The sequence below is a fragment of the Molossus molossus genome, unplaced genomic scaffold (genome assembly GCF_014108415.1).
Source record: "Molossus molossus isolate mMolMol1 unplaced genomic scaffold, mMolMol1.p scaffold_m16_p_20, whole genome shotgun sequence".
NCBI classification, from domain to species: Eukaryota; Metazoa; Chordata; class Mammalia; order Chiroptera; family Molossidae; genus Molossus; species Molossus molossus.
Genome location: NW_023425356.1, coordinates 43,113,948 through 43,130,404, shown reverse-complemented (window position 1 = coordinate 43,130,404; position 16,457 = coordinate 43,113,948). Strand labels below are relative to the sequence as shown.

Below are 16,457 nucleotides of genomic sequence, written 5' to 3'. Positions count from 1 at the left end.
TATGGACAAGTGTGGGGATTGCAGCAGGGAGGGGAGTGGGTGGAGGAGGGGGGGTGGAAGAGGGTATAGGGGGAATAAATGGTGATGGGAAAAAAATCAAGAAAAATAATTAAAACAGTAACTACTACTGCACACAATACCTGAAACCTTAGGTTAAAGTGTTGGACGAATAAATGTTTTTGCTAGAAGTTGTGTGTACACTATGGAGCAGGAGGGGGCTCCTACCCAGCCTGGTGTAGAAATGAACTAAGGCAGAAATAAGCCTGGATATGGTGGAAAACTTCCAGGTAAAGGGGCCAAGAGCAAGGGCACAGAGGTGTCCACATGGAGCTTTTGGGGGCTCACACGCAGCTCACTAGTCCAGTGAAGGGCAAGGCATGCCCAGGGCATATCTGTGCTGGCCGGCCCTGAGCACACCCAGCCTCGGGAGGCTTTAACCAGGGTAGCAACGTGGTCAATATTTGCTATTTAGATGAATCACTGGCAGCTGGGCAGAAGATGAACTCGAGACCAGTTAATAACACAAATACTTCAGGCTGCTATAAAATTGAGGCAGACGGGTAATCAAAACAATGTTACAGCACGGTAGGTCACAGCTCTGGAACACAGGGGTTGGGAGTGGGTTGTATCCTATTATAAAACTCTAGGGCTGAGGGATGCCTTAATCCAGAGATGCCAAATACCCGAAGTACAGGGAAGAGCTGGTCAGGAATGACTCAAGATTTTTAATTCCCAGAACAGGTAAACCAGAGCCCAGTTAGCCTCTTGAGGGGAAAAACACTCCCCATTTTTGGTAGGAGAGGGAATGAAATGGCACACAGGGATTTTACAAGAATCAAGCCAGAGGACATCTTAGAACTGTTAGGTTGATTTAAAGCTGCGCAGGGCAGTTAACAGTTTGTTTACAACGAGGAGTTATCTGACTCCGAACACACTGCACGTGGCGCTGAGACGTGATCATGGCAAGCAAGCCACGGCTGGCCTGCCACCCCAACACAAACACAGCCAGGAACAGTCGGGAAAACGTCGGGATGAAGGTGGGGTTTGTTTTTTATTATAAAAGAAAAAAAAAAAAAAAACTCCTCAGAATCTTAACGAAAGGAATATTTCACCCACAGAAGAGACACCAGGATACAAAATTACGTTTAACCCTCGTCCTGTCCCCCTGCCCGAAGCAGAGATGGGGACAGTGGAAGCAGACAAGCAATTCTGTAAGACAGACTTTCAAATCCCTACAAATATGATTAAAATCTAAACTTGTTTTGCTTTTAAAAAATTTTTTTAATATATCAAAAGGCCTGCTTTAGTGACATGCTAGTCCCCCAGGAAATAACCCAATACCTCCATGTCAGTAACATACATGCTCAAGTTGACCAGCCAACTCATATTTCTAAACCCCTGTGCATACGTGTGTCTTTCAACCAACGCCACGGGCTCGGGTGACTGCCGTGACCACCGCTTCCTCCTGTGAGCTGACCAGTGTGCACCCCTCCAGAAGGGCGGGCAGGGCACAGAAACCCTTAAATGGTAGTGAGGGTCTAACAGACCCTAACAGCCAACTTGTCAGGCACCACCACCCTCACCCCCACCCCAAAAAAGGAGAGCCTTGTTGCTAACCCGACCACTCGCCTCAAATCTGGCTCCCAGTGACCAGGATGGTTTTTCTCCTTCAGAAAAAGCACACTTATCCGCACACCCATATATATAATTTTTTTGTTTTTGCATTTAAATATAAAAATACTACTCTGATTTGTGTTATAAATGGAGGACCAAGCAATGAGAACTTTTTCTGCTCAGGTAGGGACCCCACCCCTTTATGCTGAGCTTGTCTTCCAGTGAGGGCCTTAGCCCCAGGCCAGGGGGCACCCCAGGGTGAGAGGGCACCTTCCTGCCTGACTCCCATGCTTTCCGAATTGTCACTTTAATTAGAAAACTGGTTATGACCTTTGCAGAAATGGAACTTCCCACCAAGAGGGAGTATCTAACCTAACCACATTATAAGCTGAGCACCCCCGCCCCCTTCAGCTACCTTGAAGAAAAAGGTCCTCTCCCTCCCTTCACAAACACTATGCTCTGTCCGGATAGCTACGCCTGTTGGACAAACACCTGATTAAGTGAAGCAGTGGTTATGTTCCCCCACCCCCTCCCCACTAACACACTAGAGAAAGCTTCAGTGATAGGGGAAAAAAGGGTGTGTGTGTGAAGAGATTAAGAACTTGACCCCTCTAACCTGGCCAAAGAAAGCAAGAGCTATTAACGGGGCACAAGGAATAAAAAAAGACCTTGATATTCTGCCCTGTGAGTTACAGCTGTTATGACAGTTGAGAGGGGCGAGAGCGGGACGAAGAGTTAATCAGAAGGGGCTGGACGGCTGCGAGTCTAGTCCGCTCAGTTCTTGTACTGGAAGGGCTCATCGCCAGTTTCGTTGAGAAGACACGTGCGGATGAGGGCTTCTGTCACGGCGAAGGGGTCACAGTTGGCAGAGGGGCGCCGGTCTTCAAAGTAACCCTTCTTCTCCTGGCCCACAGCCCGGGGAATGCGGATGCTAGCACTCCGGTTGGCCACGCCAGCAGAAAAGTCGTTGATGTTGGAGGTTTCGTGGAATCCAGTAAGGCGCCTGGCGTTGTCCCGGCCCCCCTTGGGATCGTAGGCTCGGATGTGGTACTGGTGCCGCTTGCTCATCCTCTCGATGGACTCCTCAATGTACCTAGAGGAAACAGAGAAGATGAGGGTCCAACCTGTCCCCAGATCTGTCCTTCAAGGACAGGAAAGGTATGGATTCAAGAATGGAGTGGCTTATCTAGCAAAGACTTTTTCCTGTTTCAGATTCACCTCAACATGGTTCCAGCAGAGCAAATACTGCCTTGTTACTGGCATGTCCCAGTGCTCAGAATAGTGTCAGACACGCAGCGGATGATGTTTGTTGAATGAAAAGATCCTAAGCAAAGACTCTCTCCCACCCATAAGCATTAAATCCATTCCCATGCTTGTACCGTTACTAATTTAGTTGTTACGAGAGATTTTCAAATGCCATTAATCTGTGTCAACTTTTCCCTATCGCCACCCTTGAAATCTATTCCTGGACTATTTTTGGCACTTTGCGAATAGGAGCAGAATGATAGGATTAGCAGACAATTTTTGAGGCCAAGTGGCAAAAGCTAAGTTCCGAACTGAGAAGTCTGGCTTACTCGTCCCCAATACACTCAATCCCTGGCAGGTATTCTTGCAGAGTAAGGTGGCCCAGCAGAAGGCACTCACTTCAGACCGTTCTCCTCCCGCATGGCCTTGGTGCTGAAGTTGGTGTGGCAGCCCGCACCATTCCAGTTCCCGGGGATAGGCTTGGGATCAAAGGTCGCTATCACTCCGAAGTCCTCACACACTCGGTGCAAGATGAAACGGGCCACCCAGAGATGATCTCCCATGTCGATTCCTTCACAGGGTCCTATCTGGAATTCCCACTAAAGAACAAGAAGGTTGGCCTTGAAAATAAAGCCAACAGCTCACCCCACTCAGAAGCTCTGAAACCCGCTCCCGCCTCACCTCCAGCCCTCCCACCTCTTAGATTCTGGGTTTAAAGGAGGGGAGCATCAGCAGCTCTTGCTACCGAAAGTGCCCATCTGCCTACTGGTGGGAAAAGCAGTGGACTAGGGCCATTACCTGGGCAGGCATGACTTCGGCATTTGTCCCCGCGATCTTGATGCCGGCGTACAAGCAGGCCCGGTAGTGAGCCTCCACAATATCCCTGCCGTAGGCTCTGTCTGCTCCCACGCCGCAGTAGTACGGGCCTGCAGGGGTGTCAAGACGAAATGTCAAAAGGAAATCCAGATCATCCCTTCCCACCGCAGATGCGTGGCCAAGGTCACATCAGAAAGCTCTAAGATCGGCTCTGTGAAACCACTGTGGCGCCTTCCCCGGAGGTCAGGGAGGGGCTCCTCTGGGCCGGAACCTCAGTGGAGCCAAAGGTTTTCCCTCAATGGCTAAACATCTACGTTTGGATCTGGGTGATGCGAGGGTGTTATTCCAGCCAGTCTCCAGTCTCAGGGACACTCCCGTGGCTTTTTGATCCACAAGGAGTTGGCCATCTCCTCACCAACTAAGCAGCTGGGGAGAAGGAGCAGGTTTGCCTCTCACCGAGGGGACTTACCTTGGGGGCCTGGGAAGCCATTGGAAGGCCAACCAAAAGGGTGCCCATCTGTGCCCATGAGAGTATACTCCTGCTCCATTCCAAACCAGGGGTGCTGACTGCTCACCATGTCCATTATCCGTTTACAGGTATATCTTAAATTGGTCTCTAGGGGAGAAAAAAAAAGTCAACAAGCCTTTAGAGACATATGGGCAAATATAGTCTTGGTGCTGATGGGGAAAAGAAAAATTCTTCCAAATCCATGCAGCCTGTGTTGAGTACAAGCTAAACGGACCCCCTGTAAACCTTTCTGGGTCCCATCATCATCAAAGAGGAAAATGGGAGAAGCTGTAATTAAACACTTGTAGGGAGATTCCCGAAAAACTCCAGTTGCAATCAGGTCACATGACAGTGGGTCCAGGAAAGAGCAAGTGTGCACCTTATCAGCACGCTGGCCACCAACTAAGTACCGAAGGCCAGGCACGGACACCCTCTGCTCACAAGACAGCTGGCTTAGTCCTAGCTTCCTGGGCATGTAGAGCCAAAGCTACAGTTTTTATTGAGAGAATCTTTATGTATTAGGAGCCCGACATTCCAGGTGAGAAGATGAAGTGCTGAGTTATACAGTACTGGCTGGTGCAAAAGAAAAACCCTAAGTCTCCACGTACACAAGTGAGAAAATGAGGCTCAGAGATGTTAGTGAGGCGTCTGCTCAGGTTACAAAGCAGGCGGCGAAGCCAGGAAACCCATGACTGTCTTGGCAGCGGAGCTCAGCCTTTACCACGATATGATGTGCCTCTCAAACCAAAGGCAACTGAGGTCCAGAGTCACCCAGTGACTTGCCAAAAAGTCTCACTGGCAAAGTGCAGCAAGAGACTTCACAGAAGTGAGATTTCAGCTGAGTTTAAAAAGATGAATGGCTGAGAACACAGAGCAACAGGCGTGCCAGGCAAAACCCAAAGGTGCAGTGATAGTAAACCTTGAGGCAAACGTGTTCTCAATGAACCAAGATGCTCGTATTTTGGTCAGTGGACAGAGAAGAAAACAAGCTGTCCGGAACGAAGTAGCAACCACTAGTCGATGTCAAACTGTTCTTAATTCTTTGCACGTATTGACTCATTTCATCCTCCAAACAACTTTATGAGATGGATTTTGTGATTTCCTCACTTTAAAACTGGGGAAATGAAGGCTGGGTGATAACTTGCCAAGTTCATAGCCAGTAAATGGCAGATCCAGAGTACAAACCCAACATTCTAGCTTCAGAACCATGTTCTTAAAATCTACAGGCAGACAGGAGGACTGTGTCATGGAGGACTCCAACCAGCAAACAGATTTAGAAGAATTCAACTGTCTGCAACCAACAGGAACCATGGGAGGAGGGCCACTTTACCGCTTTGAATGAGGAAGTTCAAGGTAGAGAGATGCCCATCCCATCCACCAGACTCCTGAAACAGTTCTGAGAAGTCTAGTCCGCCATGACTAATTCTGCAGTATCCTCTCCCTCTCCTTTATGGCATTCACGAATTGGGGTGGGGTCACCCACATCTATCTCATACACACCTGCAGGTTTGCGGTTGTACTTTAAGACTTCACAGAACACCAGCTTGTTGGGGTCCTTGCGGAAAGGGTCCCGAAACATGGCAGCAGGGACAAGATACATGTCACTGTTGGAGCCTTCAGACTGTAAAGTACTCGAGCCATCAAAATTCCACTCTGGCAACTCTGGGGTAAAAAGAGAGAAAAATTAAGTTAAAAAGGCAGTTTTCCAGGTTGCACACAGCCCCTCAGTCACCTTTCCACCTTTGAAGATCTACACCAGCTGTTCTCAACCTCTGGGTGGCAACCCTTTTGGGGGTCGAATGACCCTTTTACAGGGGTCACCTAAGACCATCCGAAAACACTACTTCCAATGGCAATTCATAACAGTAGCAAAATTACAGTAATGAAGTAGCAACAAAAATAATTTTATGGCTGGGGGTCACCACAACGTAAGGAACTGTATTAAAGGGTCGCGGCATTAGGAAGGTTGAGAACCAGCGATCTACACTCTCTTTTCCTGAAAGTCAGCAACACATGACTGCCACTATTACTATGCAGAACTTGACATGTGCACATAGCCCTGCAGTCCTTTCTGAGTTTCTAGTAAGATCTTTGCTTCAAAGGAACAACTTAAAAGAAACAACTATCACAAGAATGATGTTTCCTCCCTAAATAAGACCCCAAGGAGACAAACTGAAATAGTCTGACATCAGCAGTGAGCCAGTCATCATTTAACAGATTTAAATAGGAGAAACCAAGATTCTTGATTCCCTCACCAGACCAGATGCCCAGCAGGATGCTTCTACATCACTTATCCACTTGACCCACCATGTTTTAAAGGCTGGTTTCTTCTTCTCTCCAGCAGACGGAGTTCTCCAAAGGTAGAGACCAAACTCTTACCTGGTATGCCCATTGCCTGTCTAATGCCTGCCACATAGCAGGTGCACCAGGTATGCTTCATATTATGTTCATTCATTCATTCACTCAAATGTGAAGTTAGAAGAGGAAGCTATCCTAAAAGTAGGTAAGAGGTGACAGTTTTTTCTCCCCTGATGCCTCTTCAGAAGAGGGCTATGGTTTGATCTAGACCAGTGAAGGTTACAACTGATATAATAACTGCTAGTGGAACAAGCAATCAGATGACTGAAACATTCCCAAAAGTGGTATCAACTAAAAACAAATGAATGGCTTGTCCTACTAAGAAACCGCTTTAGGGTGTTTTCTTTGCATCTAGAACCACGGTGATATGAGTTCAAAACAGTATTTAGAGAGTTTGTAAAGTAGGTGTCTCGGTCAGGTTAGAACAGTGGTTTACAAATTGGGTTCCTGGGGGTGTCTAAGCCAACTAAGTAAGGTTACCCTAGAAGTCTCTAGACCCCTTCTCCCAGACTTCTCTTCTGTCTTCTACATACTGACTTACATGCAAGATTCCATATGAATAAAGGGGTCCATTGTTGTCGTGCTTTGAGGCAGTGTAGGAGCTTAATGTTGACAGAATGAAGTCTAAAAAGCCCTGCCTTAGAAAAAGCTTTCCAAAGAGAATAATGAAGAGGCCAAATCTAACGGCCTGGTCTCAGGCTGCTGCCCACCCTGATGCGGCTCCCACTGGGCATCTACTCCCCACCCTGCTGTCTCTCACCTTCTATACACTTGGGCTCACTGTCCAGGGTCCGGGTCTTGCATCGCAGTCCTTCTCCAGTACCGTCAATCCAGATATACATAGCTTGGACTTTATCACCCTGAGGCAGGGACATGTACACCTGCTTGATGCCTTTGTTCAAGTGGGAACTCGCCGAGGTGGTCATGGTGGAAGATGTTCTGGTGAGAAAAACAAAAACTTAACAACAGCAGTTCCAAAATGACCCTCTGAAGGAATCACTCAATAAGGACAGGGAAAGCAAGTCACAGTGAGAGTGGTGACCCCTTCCCTTTGGAAATCACACACTCAAAGGTGTACTTATTTACTCTGTTTTCAGGGGAATTAAAGTCGTATATTAGACAAAAAGTCTCTCCTTATAAGCTTCCTCAAGCTAGAATCTTGAGGATTGTTTTATTTTATTTTTTTATACTAAGACAGTAGGGGAAAAAAGAAACCAAAAAAAAAAGAAACACAAGTTTACAGAACAGGTATGGTCCTTCAAAAATCCAGCCACAAAAAGGCTTGGCTGCTAAGGTCTTTGGGTGAGTCTTCCCTTTGCCTGGCATCCTAGTGGGCACATCAACAAAAAAACCCTAACTGAACATTCCCCCAAATCTCAAGGGGAAAAAAAACTCACATTGAGATGGTAGGTTAAGATAAAACAAGAGGGATAGCTAGATTTAAAAGGCTGGTGGCTTTCTAAAAGAGCTGCAGTCATTATAACACTAAGATGTAAAAATAACTGATCCGAGTTGGATTCAAGATGCCCAGTGCCATCATTTCCATCACTTGGAGCCAAAATTCTCTTCAGAAGGTAAGTTTGGGAATGACATTCTGAGATTCCACTCTAGAGAGCTTTTCAAGGAATTAGGAAATCCCCACTTCTACATGAAAAAGATGTGGCGTTTCGAACGCTGAGGCATGCTAGAAACTGCAAGCCACCACAAAATCTCAAAAAGACACTCTGAAGCCACAAAACCTAAGAAGAGACGATTCTGCCCTCCCTCCTCCCGCCCGCCAGTGGCCCAGGGTGGCTGGAAAGGGAACATATTGTTCTCCTCCTATGACTTGGGCAACTCTGAAGCATAATGACAAAGTTTCTATGGGCAACCGTCCATGTTTACCCAGCTGAAAACTGCTTCTTCTTCCAATAGCTTCGCCCTTCCCTTGGGGAAGAGGAACTGCCTGTCCAGCTGCCCTCTGCCTACCACCTCTAGAAGGCTTGGTGGGTCAAATCCCACCCTCACCCCCACACCTGCCTATTAAGTCCAGAAGGAACAATCCTGATCCCTCCAGCTCCCACTAAAAGGTACAACCCAGCCTCCAGCTTTCCTCCTAGACATCCAGGCCACAATTGCTCCCAAAAGCATCGGTGCCAGATCTTCTGCTCAGTTCCGTGAGACGAAGCTGGTCGCCAACAGCCTAGTTGTTTGCTATCAACAGGTGCCACCGCGGGCCTCGTTGACCCGGTGGGGAGGAAAATGGGACTCTGCAGTTTTGCTCGGTCTCTGCAGCTGCTGCTGGCTCGTATCCTCCTCCCTGCCTCCCCACTCACCCCAGCCACAGGTCATGCATGTCGGTGGGGGTGCACTCTTTGGCCCTTCTCCTTTTGCAGTGGCGTTCGTGCCGGTCCTCCTTGTCCAGCTCTCGCTGGTACACGCACCGGAGATTGAGGGGCGAGGGAGTCGGACACGGCGAGGGAACGGAATACGGAGAGGGAATCGAACAAGGAGAGGGCGAGAGAGTCGGAAAGCGATCGGGATCACACCGGGATGTGCTCGTGCCGGGACACGCGGGCTGGTGGCTCAAGGTCTTGACTCGAGATTTCTCCCCCGAGTTCACCGAGTAGGCGACAAAGCCATAGCAGCAAGTGGAGGGAGACTCCGAGACCGGCGACTGCGGGTTCCCTTCTTCTTTCGCTGTCTTCTTCGCGGATTTGCGGCTGGGGGGGGATCCCCCATTGGCACCCCCATGGCAGTTGGAATAATCCACTTTGAGAGCAGCCCTTTCCCACTGAAATGTCCCGAAAGTTTGTGCCCCGTCCCGCGGGTGCCCGTCCAGATCTCAAGGCCTGGCCGAGGGGGCCATCGCCCTCCGAGGGCCAAGGTGGGGGGCCGCGGGGCGTCGGCGGGAGAGACAGCGCGCCGACGCCGCCTCCACCCGGCCAGGCCAGGCCTCTCCACGGCCGCGCCCGCCGCCACGCCGCGGCCCGGGGTCCCCATTGTTCAGTCACAGTGGCGGGCCCCCGGGACCGCGGCCGGAGCTGGGCGCACTAACGAGGCCACTCGCCGCTGGAGATCACTAGGTCACCACGACCGCGGCGATCGCCAGGCCGCCCCCGCGGAGCGGACGCGCCCCCGCAGGGGCCTGCCGGCGACTCCGCCACAGCGCCCCACGCCGCCGAGCGACCTCCAGGGGCGGCGCTTGGGGCCGCAGGCCGCCAGACGGGCCTCAAAACAAGTCCCGCCCTCCTCCGAGCCTGGCGCCGCCGCGCGCCCCCGTCGCCAGCCCAGACCCGCTGGGAGCCAGAGCGGCCCCGGCCCGCAGGCCGAGGGGCAGACGCGGGCCGCGACGAGGGAGGGGCCGAGCTCCGAGCCCGCGCCGCGGCCCCGACCCCGGGGCCCGCGCGCCGCTTACCTGGGGGGCGAGCGGGCAGCAGGGCGGGCAGGCCGTGAGAGCGAGGCGCGGAGCGGAGAAGCGAGGAGGCTGCGAGTGCGGCTCAGACGCTCCGATCTCCTCCCATCCTCGGCTCTGCGGGGCCGTCCGCCGCCCCGCGCCTTTTATCGGCGGCCGGGGTCGTCCCCAGCGCCCCGATTGGTTCCCAGTGGCCGGCAGCCGGGGCGGATCGGCTGATGCGCGCCCGGGCACCGCGGCCATTGGGCGACAGGCCGAGCGGGCGCCGCCGGGGAGGGGCCGAGCGCGCCAGGAAAGAAAGAAAGGAAAAGGGCCGTGGGGGAGGAGCGCGGGGGAGGGGTTGTGGGGTGGGGGAGGGGAGCGGCGGGGGAAGGGGTGGAGGGGAGGGGAGGGGCGGGAAGAGGGGAGAGGTAGCGGGGGGGGAAGGGAGGGGAGGGGAGGGAAGGGGTCGCGGGTGGAGGGGGGAAGGGGAGGGGAGGGGAGGGGAGGGGCGGAAAGGAGGGCGGGTTGCGTGAGGAGGGCGAGTTCCTGCCGGGAAGGACCCTGCTTGCCTTGGCCTTCGCTGGCCACTGCGGGGCGTCCCTGCAGCCCCGCCCGACTCTGGAAGCTCTGGGCAATCCGCCCTCAGCCTCCGCCCCTGCAGCCTTCAGGCTGGATCGTGTTGCAAAAGAGCCCTGTCTTCCAGGAGGTCCTACTGCAGACCCCATAGCTCCCTGAGGAAATTTTGACCCACTACAACATAAATTTGTTTTTTGTTGTTAGAGAAACCCCCAGCCCCAGCCCCCTTCTCCGTGCTGAGTCAAGTTGAGAGGAGCCCAGGGCTCGGGGGCCAGAGAGCCCTGGACCTGCGGAGAGCTCGGCTCAGAGGGGCTGCCGGGGTAGGCCTGGATGAGCCCGTTCCTGGTGGGTCTGGGGAGGTGACCAGAAGCCTGCGGTCTCACATTTATAGTCAACGTGCAGCGTCTGTACTGTCATCCTTAGAGAGGAACCCGAGGGCAATAGAAGCAGAGTCAGGAGACCTGTCTGATTTCCCTTCTGTTACACCTAAAGCAAGTCTCTCGGTCTCTCTGGGCCCAAGTTTTCTTGTCTGCAAATACGGTATTCAAGAGAGGACCTTTAGAGCTGCCCACCAGACTGGAAATTCTGTGTGCAAACTTCCCCAAGGGCCGCTGAAAGGAAAGGGAGCTCTTTCATGCCCCCAGGGTGGGTGGAAAATTTAGGATTCCTTAAACAAATCCTCCGCGGTTTTGCTTTTCAGGTAATTTATGGCACCTGTTTTTTAAAATCTGGAAAATAAGATTCAGTACCCTTCCTCCTCTCAGCGTTGCTGTGATGGTTGAGAAAATGTATAGGAGAACACAATCGCGAAATGGATGCTTGTCAACAGATGCACAATAGTGTGTGTGTATATCTACATGTACATATACAGTACATGTAGATACTGACATATATACACCGATTCTAGTACTTAATCATTCTCTATTTTTATTCCCTGAGATCCATCTGATGGTATCTGGCCTTTGTTGCGTCTATCAGGAGCTCCAGTGTTTGGGACTTTGAGGTTTTTCTATTTGAAGACCAAGAAGTCATGTTTTCAGTGCCTTTGGAAGAGGGAGGGAAGAAGTTTCCTCTTCTGGTTATTTTTTGTACCACAAATATGGAAAAGAAATGTTGCCTGTGACCACACACATGTAACTTGGCTTCTTTGGTCAACATCTCTCCCCTTGAAGAGTGTGTCTAACTCTAGCGCTTTAAAATGACAGAGGCTGCATGCATCTCAAAAGGGCGTTTGGTGTGTTTTGGACAGGTGACATTCTGGACCAGGTCAAGTGCCTTGGGAGTGTAAGGGACTCCATGTTAAGTTTCAGTGCTGCATTTTGGAGTCTTATGATGTGGTTGCTGAATGCTGGGCTTCAGGTCAGACAAACCCAGGTTCAAGACCTCTTACCAGCTTTGTGTTGGCCAAGTTACTTAGCCACATGAAGACTCAGTTTCCTTGCCTACAGAATATTGTAGGGATTAAATTCCCTGGCCAGTTTGCTCAGTGATTAGAGCGTCAGCCCACAGACCAGAGAGTCCTGGGTTCGGTTCCTGCTAAGGGCATGTACCTCCGTTGCAGTTTGTCCCCAGCCCTGGTTGGGGTCTTGTGGGTGGCGGCCACTTAATGTGTCCCTTTCACGTTGATGTTTCTCTCTCTCTCTCTCTCTTCCTCTCTCTCCCTCCCACTCTATCTGAACAAAAACGAAAAAATGTCCTCGGGTGAGGATAAAAAATAAATAAATAAGTAAGTAAAATATTGTAGGGATTAATTGTGTCAGCATATGCAAGTAAATTAGGATAGTACCTGGAACATAGTGTTTAAAAAACACTGATATGATTATTACAGGGTAAAATAATCTGAAGAGACTAGATTATTTATTTCCCCATAATAACCCATTAGGTACAATTTTCTAACTCTGTGATGCTCCACGGTTAGTCTTACGAGAGTAGGCTTAGACCTGGTAACAGTGAGCTGTCTTCACTCCATTTCCTTCTGTAAAGTCTTCAGTTTAAGTGGTTGAGGAGGGGGCAGAGGAGGAAGTGAAAGGTGATGTTCTTGTTTAAAAGATGTTGATTTCCAGATGCCAGCCTGCCTAAGCATGAACCCGAGCCTTCTACTGACTCATGACCTCCACCCAGCACCTCCGGTGAGGATGGCAAACACAACAGAAAATGGTATAGTAGAACAACTGCAGTTTTTGTTTAGCTTATAGTATATTTTGCCCTGTGGGTGCCTGTTTCCCTTGCTAAGTATCTTAACCTCATGGAGTAGCTTATTCGTCTTGTATCTCCCAATAACATACAGGGTGTGTGTTCAATAAGTGATGTTTGTTGACCATACAGAAATGACAGCAGCTCCAAGAGAACATGTGCTTTGAGCTGCTTTTCCAAGAATGGAAATGGATTTGCTTTGAGCCATTCATGTGACCAGGGACCTACTTTGTCAGGCCTAGCAACATAATCCATGACTGCTAGGTCTTTCAGGAGGGCACAAGAGGCCCCGTCCTCCTCAGTCCACCCTACACCTACGTAAACCAACCCAAATAAACCAGCCTCAAATGAGTCCAAGGACTGATCAGGGAATCTTAAAAGTCTACAGGGGAAGAAAAAGCAGGAAAAAAAAGTCCTGTTAATACCTGGTTCGTCCCCAGAAACTCAGACTGTACTTTTGGAGAAGTTAAAAGTAGAACAGTCTAGCCCTGACCGGTTTGTTCAGCGGTTAGAGCGTCGATCTGCGGTCCAGAGGGACCCGGGTTCGGTTCCCGCTAAGGGCACGTACCTTGGTTGCAGTTTGTCCCCGGCCCTGGTTGGTCGTGTGGGTGGAAGCCGGTCCATGCGTCCTTTTCACATCGATGTTTTTCTCTCCCTCTCCCTCTCCCTCCCTCCCACCCACTCTATCTGAACCAAAAATGTCCTCGGGTAAGGATAATAAAAAAGTTGAACAGCCTGTTTCATCCAGTTTGGCTTTGCTGTGTCTGCTGCCTTTTGTTCTCCTTCCTCTTCTTCCCCAAACTGCCACCCACTCGGTTCCCCACCCCCTCCATAAAAAGAGCATTAGAATGCTTGAACCCATGAACTCTCCTATCTCTTGGTACACTCAGTATCAAAGCCCATAGGGTTCTATTACATGTCCTTTGAAGTCAGGTTTTTGTCTCAGCATAGAGTTGCTATGTCCAAGGGGTGGGGAGTGGGAGAGCCACATTTTAGGTAAAGATTTTGTTCCAAATCTAAGAAACGGCTAAAGGACTAAAAGGATTTTTTTCAATGTTGCTCTGTTGCCTGAAATAAACGGCTTGTCTTGAGTGGGTTTACCTGTCAGTTCACCTCTCAACCTCTCTCTGCTGAAGGCCTCATTCTCTCTGCAGGTTGGACTCTGGCGGTTTGAGGTACCTTCCCAGGGCCCGCGTGGTTGCCTTGCAGTCCTTAGAAACAAGATTTGGGGAAGCACTCCAACAGACCCAGACCTTCAGCCATAACATATAGTTTGAAAAATGGAGTTTTCCCTATCTCTGAATGGTCTCAATAGGCATTCCACAAAACCCTTTAATCGGGCTCAAGACATAGCTGAGTGCCAGGCTTCAGAACCACCCTGGAAACCCAACCCCAAATTGTAAACTATTTTTGTTTTTAAATAAACCAATACCAATTATTTTCCAAAGAATAAACCATCGTAGAACCTTGAAACAGAAATCAAAAAGAAGAAAAGGAGCCGTCTTGGAAGTTAATGTCATTACGCTACACCCAGATTTAGGGAAGAAACTGCAGCTGGCCAAGCTTGCAAATTTCACTACATAATTAAAGGAGGAGGGACCGGGTTTTACATCAGCTCAGTGCCTAACACCGAACACAGAGAAATTGTTCTTTGTATTCTCTCTGATCGTTTGGCATTCTTAAGCTCAGGTTAGGAAATAAGAAGTTCAAATCTCAGCTGTGTCTATTTGACACAGGGGCCTATTTGAGTTTTGTTGAAGGCCCCTTGAAATCATTCGAATGGAGGGAAAAACTCCCTTTCCCAAACTGCACATCCTGGCTGAAGGTTTGGGTCTGCTTGAGCTCTACCCCGAATCTTGTCTCCATTAGGAAACTGCTTGAAGAGTTGGTAAGAATTAGGTTCATTTTCGCTAACAACATGAGAAAATAAGTCCTACTGAGAAAATTAAAGCTGTGCAATTCTGAAATTAGATCTTCCCATTATTCTGTCTTCAAGATGAGGCCTCGATAACTCGCAGTAGCTTGCTGAACTCAGCTCAGTGCAACACTTCACGCCTGTGTGCTTCCAGTGTGTTACCCGCTGAGAGTCTCACTCTTTCCCTTTCTAAATGTCAGGCTGTGGACAATGCATCACTGGACCACGACCTCTAAAACACTGAAATCTACTGTAGGAAAATCCCGAGTCAGGGACCAACCAGTTTACCCATACACGGTGTGCCCAGCTGGTGTGGCTCAGTAGTTGAGCATCGACCCATGCCCCAAGAAATCGCTGGTTCAATTCCCGGTCAGGGCACATGCCCAGGTTGTGGGCCCGATCCCCAGTGGAGGGCCTGTGGGGGGCGGCCAGTAGCTGTTCTCCCTCATGGATGTTTCTATTTCTCTCTCCCTCTCCCTTCCTCTCTCTCTAAAATCAATTAAAAATATTAAAAATAAAATAAATTCTATACTGTGAGTTTTAGTGGACATTCAATATATTCTTTGTGAACAATTAGGTTACCAGAAACACAAATGCTTCATGGCAGGTTCTATTTAAAAGAATCTTTGGAAATCATACTTCATATTCAATAATCGGCCCCTAGTTTTACTGTTTTGTGAAGATGGGTTATTCACAGGTCACATTGGTTTCTTTTTTTTCTCTTTTTTTTATCCTCACCCGAGGACATTTTTCCTTTTTTTTGTACAGATAGAGTGGGAGGGAGAGAGAGGAAGAGAGAGAGAGGGAAACATCGATGTGGAAGGGACACATCGAGTGGCTGCCACCCGCACGACCAACCAGGGCCGGGGACAAACTGCAACCGAGGTACGTGCTCTTAGCGGGAACCCTTAGCGGGAACCGAACCCGGGTCTCTCTGGACCGCAGGCCGACGCTCTAACCGCTGAGCCAAACTGGCCAGGGCCACATTGGTTTCTTATTCTCACTGGGTCTATCTCTTTGTTCTCTAGATTGATGGGAGCGTTGTTGAAGCTTATGAGAAAGTTTAGGAGATTTAGCATTATGGTCAAAACATTACTTGGATCACAGCATGCCCTTTTTAGTGGGTACTTTTCACAAAGATATCCTCAACTGGGTCCAAGGTCCTTTCTCCCTCATCCCCATCCCTTTAGTCACTTTGAATCCCTGTGTGTTTTACATTCACATGCCAAATTTTCATGGGAAACAAACAGCCTTGGGGTATGTTTTTTGGATGCCTGGACTATTAATACTTAGACTGGTTCTGTATTTTTCCTGACCTCTTTTACTCTCCCCCCACTTTTACACGGTTCTTTAGAGACTTGTTTACCGGGTTGGAGAGCGCAAGGCTTAGCTGGGGTGGTGTGGATGTAGTGCCCTCTGGTGGCATTGCGTGAGAATTACACGTCTCCCTTCAAGCTGAAGAGTGCGAAGTTGTTTTCTTGACTGGCCTTCAGGGGAAGGCCTCTCTCTTACATCTCAAATATAGTAAATAACAGGTAAATTTATTGCCTGTATTGGATATTTAAGAGGTATTATCATGGGGGTATCAATTGATTACCAGAAGTTTGTTTATTTATTTTTTAAATTAGGCCTCAAATGACTAGAAATAGGCAGCAAGCAACACGTGGTTTTTCGCCTTCTCCCATCAATGTGGAGAAGTGAAGAGGGAGGAGGTCCCTGCCAAGACAGGTCATTGAGGAAAGTCCAGTAACCACAGTTAAGGGGAAATGGCAAGGATCAGAAAACTCGGTCACAAAAAGCCTTACCATCAGTCCTCACTCAGATCTGAGCCCAGAAGTTTGAGATCCAGCCAGAAG

At 49.5% G+C, this 16,457-nt stretch overlaps 1 protein-coding gene across 2 annotated transcripts; it reads right to left on the bottom strand.

Moving 5' to 3' along the window:
• Positions 1–1,065: 1,065 nt before the first annotated feature.
• Positions 1,066–10,068, bottom strand: GLUL (glutamate-ammonia ligase). 2 transcript variants are annotated; one of them, XM_036272130.1, is made up of 7 exons: positions 9,939–10,068; positions 7,302–7,480; positions 5,684–5,845; positions 4,145–4,291; positions 3,658–3,785; positions 3,259–3,458; positions 1,066–2,707 (listed from the first exon to the last, which is right to left on the bottom strand). In XM_036272130.1, the coding sequence occupies exons 2-7, from the start codon at positions 7,465–7,467 to the stop codon at positions 2,389–2,391; spliced, it is 1,122 nt and encodes a 373-aa protein (XP_036128023.1). In that variant the 5' UTR covers positions 7,468–7,480; positions 9,939–10,068; the 3' UTR covers positions 1,066–2,388. The 2 variants fall into 2 exon arrangements, with proteins under 2 accessions (XP_036128023.1, XP_036128024.1); XM_036272131.1 differs by lacking the exon at positions 9,939–10,068 and adding an exon at positions 8,857–8,964.
• Between the last annotated feature and the right edge of the window lie 6,389 nt (positions 10,069–16,457).

What these genes read in the sequence shown, in the direction of transcription:
- GLUL (XM_036272131.1), bottom strand. Translation starts at nt 8,876, where the DNA reads ATGCATGACCTGTGGCTGGG. An exon ending in GTACAACCGCAAACCTGCAG is followed by an intron (nt 4,292 to 5,683) that starts GTGTGTATGAGA and finishes TTTCTCCCCTAG; the next exon opens with AGACCAATTTAAGATATACC. An exon ending in TGGCTTCCCAGGCCCCCAAG is followed by an intron (nt 3,786 to 4,144) that starts GTAAGTCCCCTC and finishes ACACCCCTGCAG; the next exon opens with GCCCGTACTACTGCGGCGTG.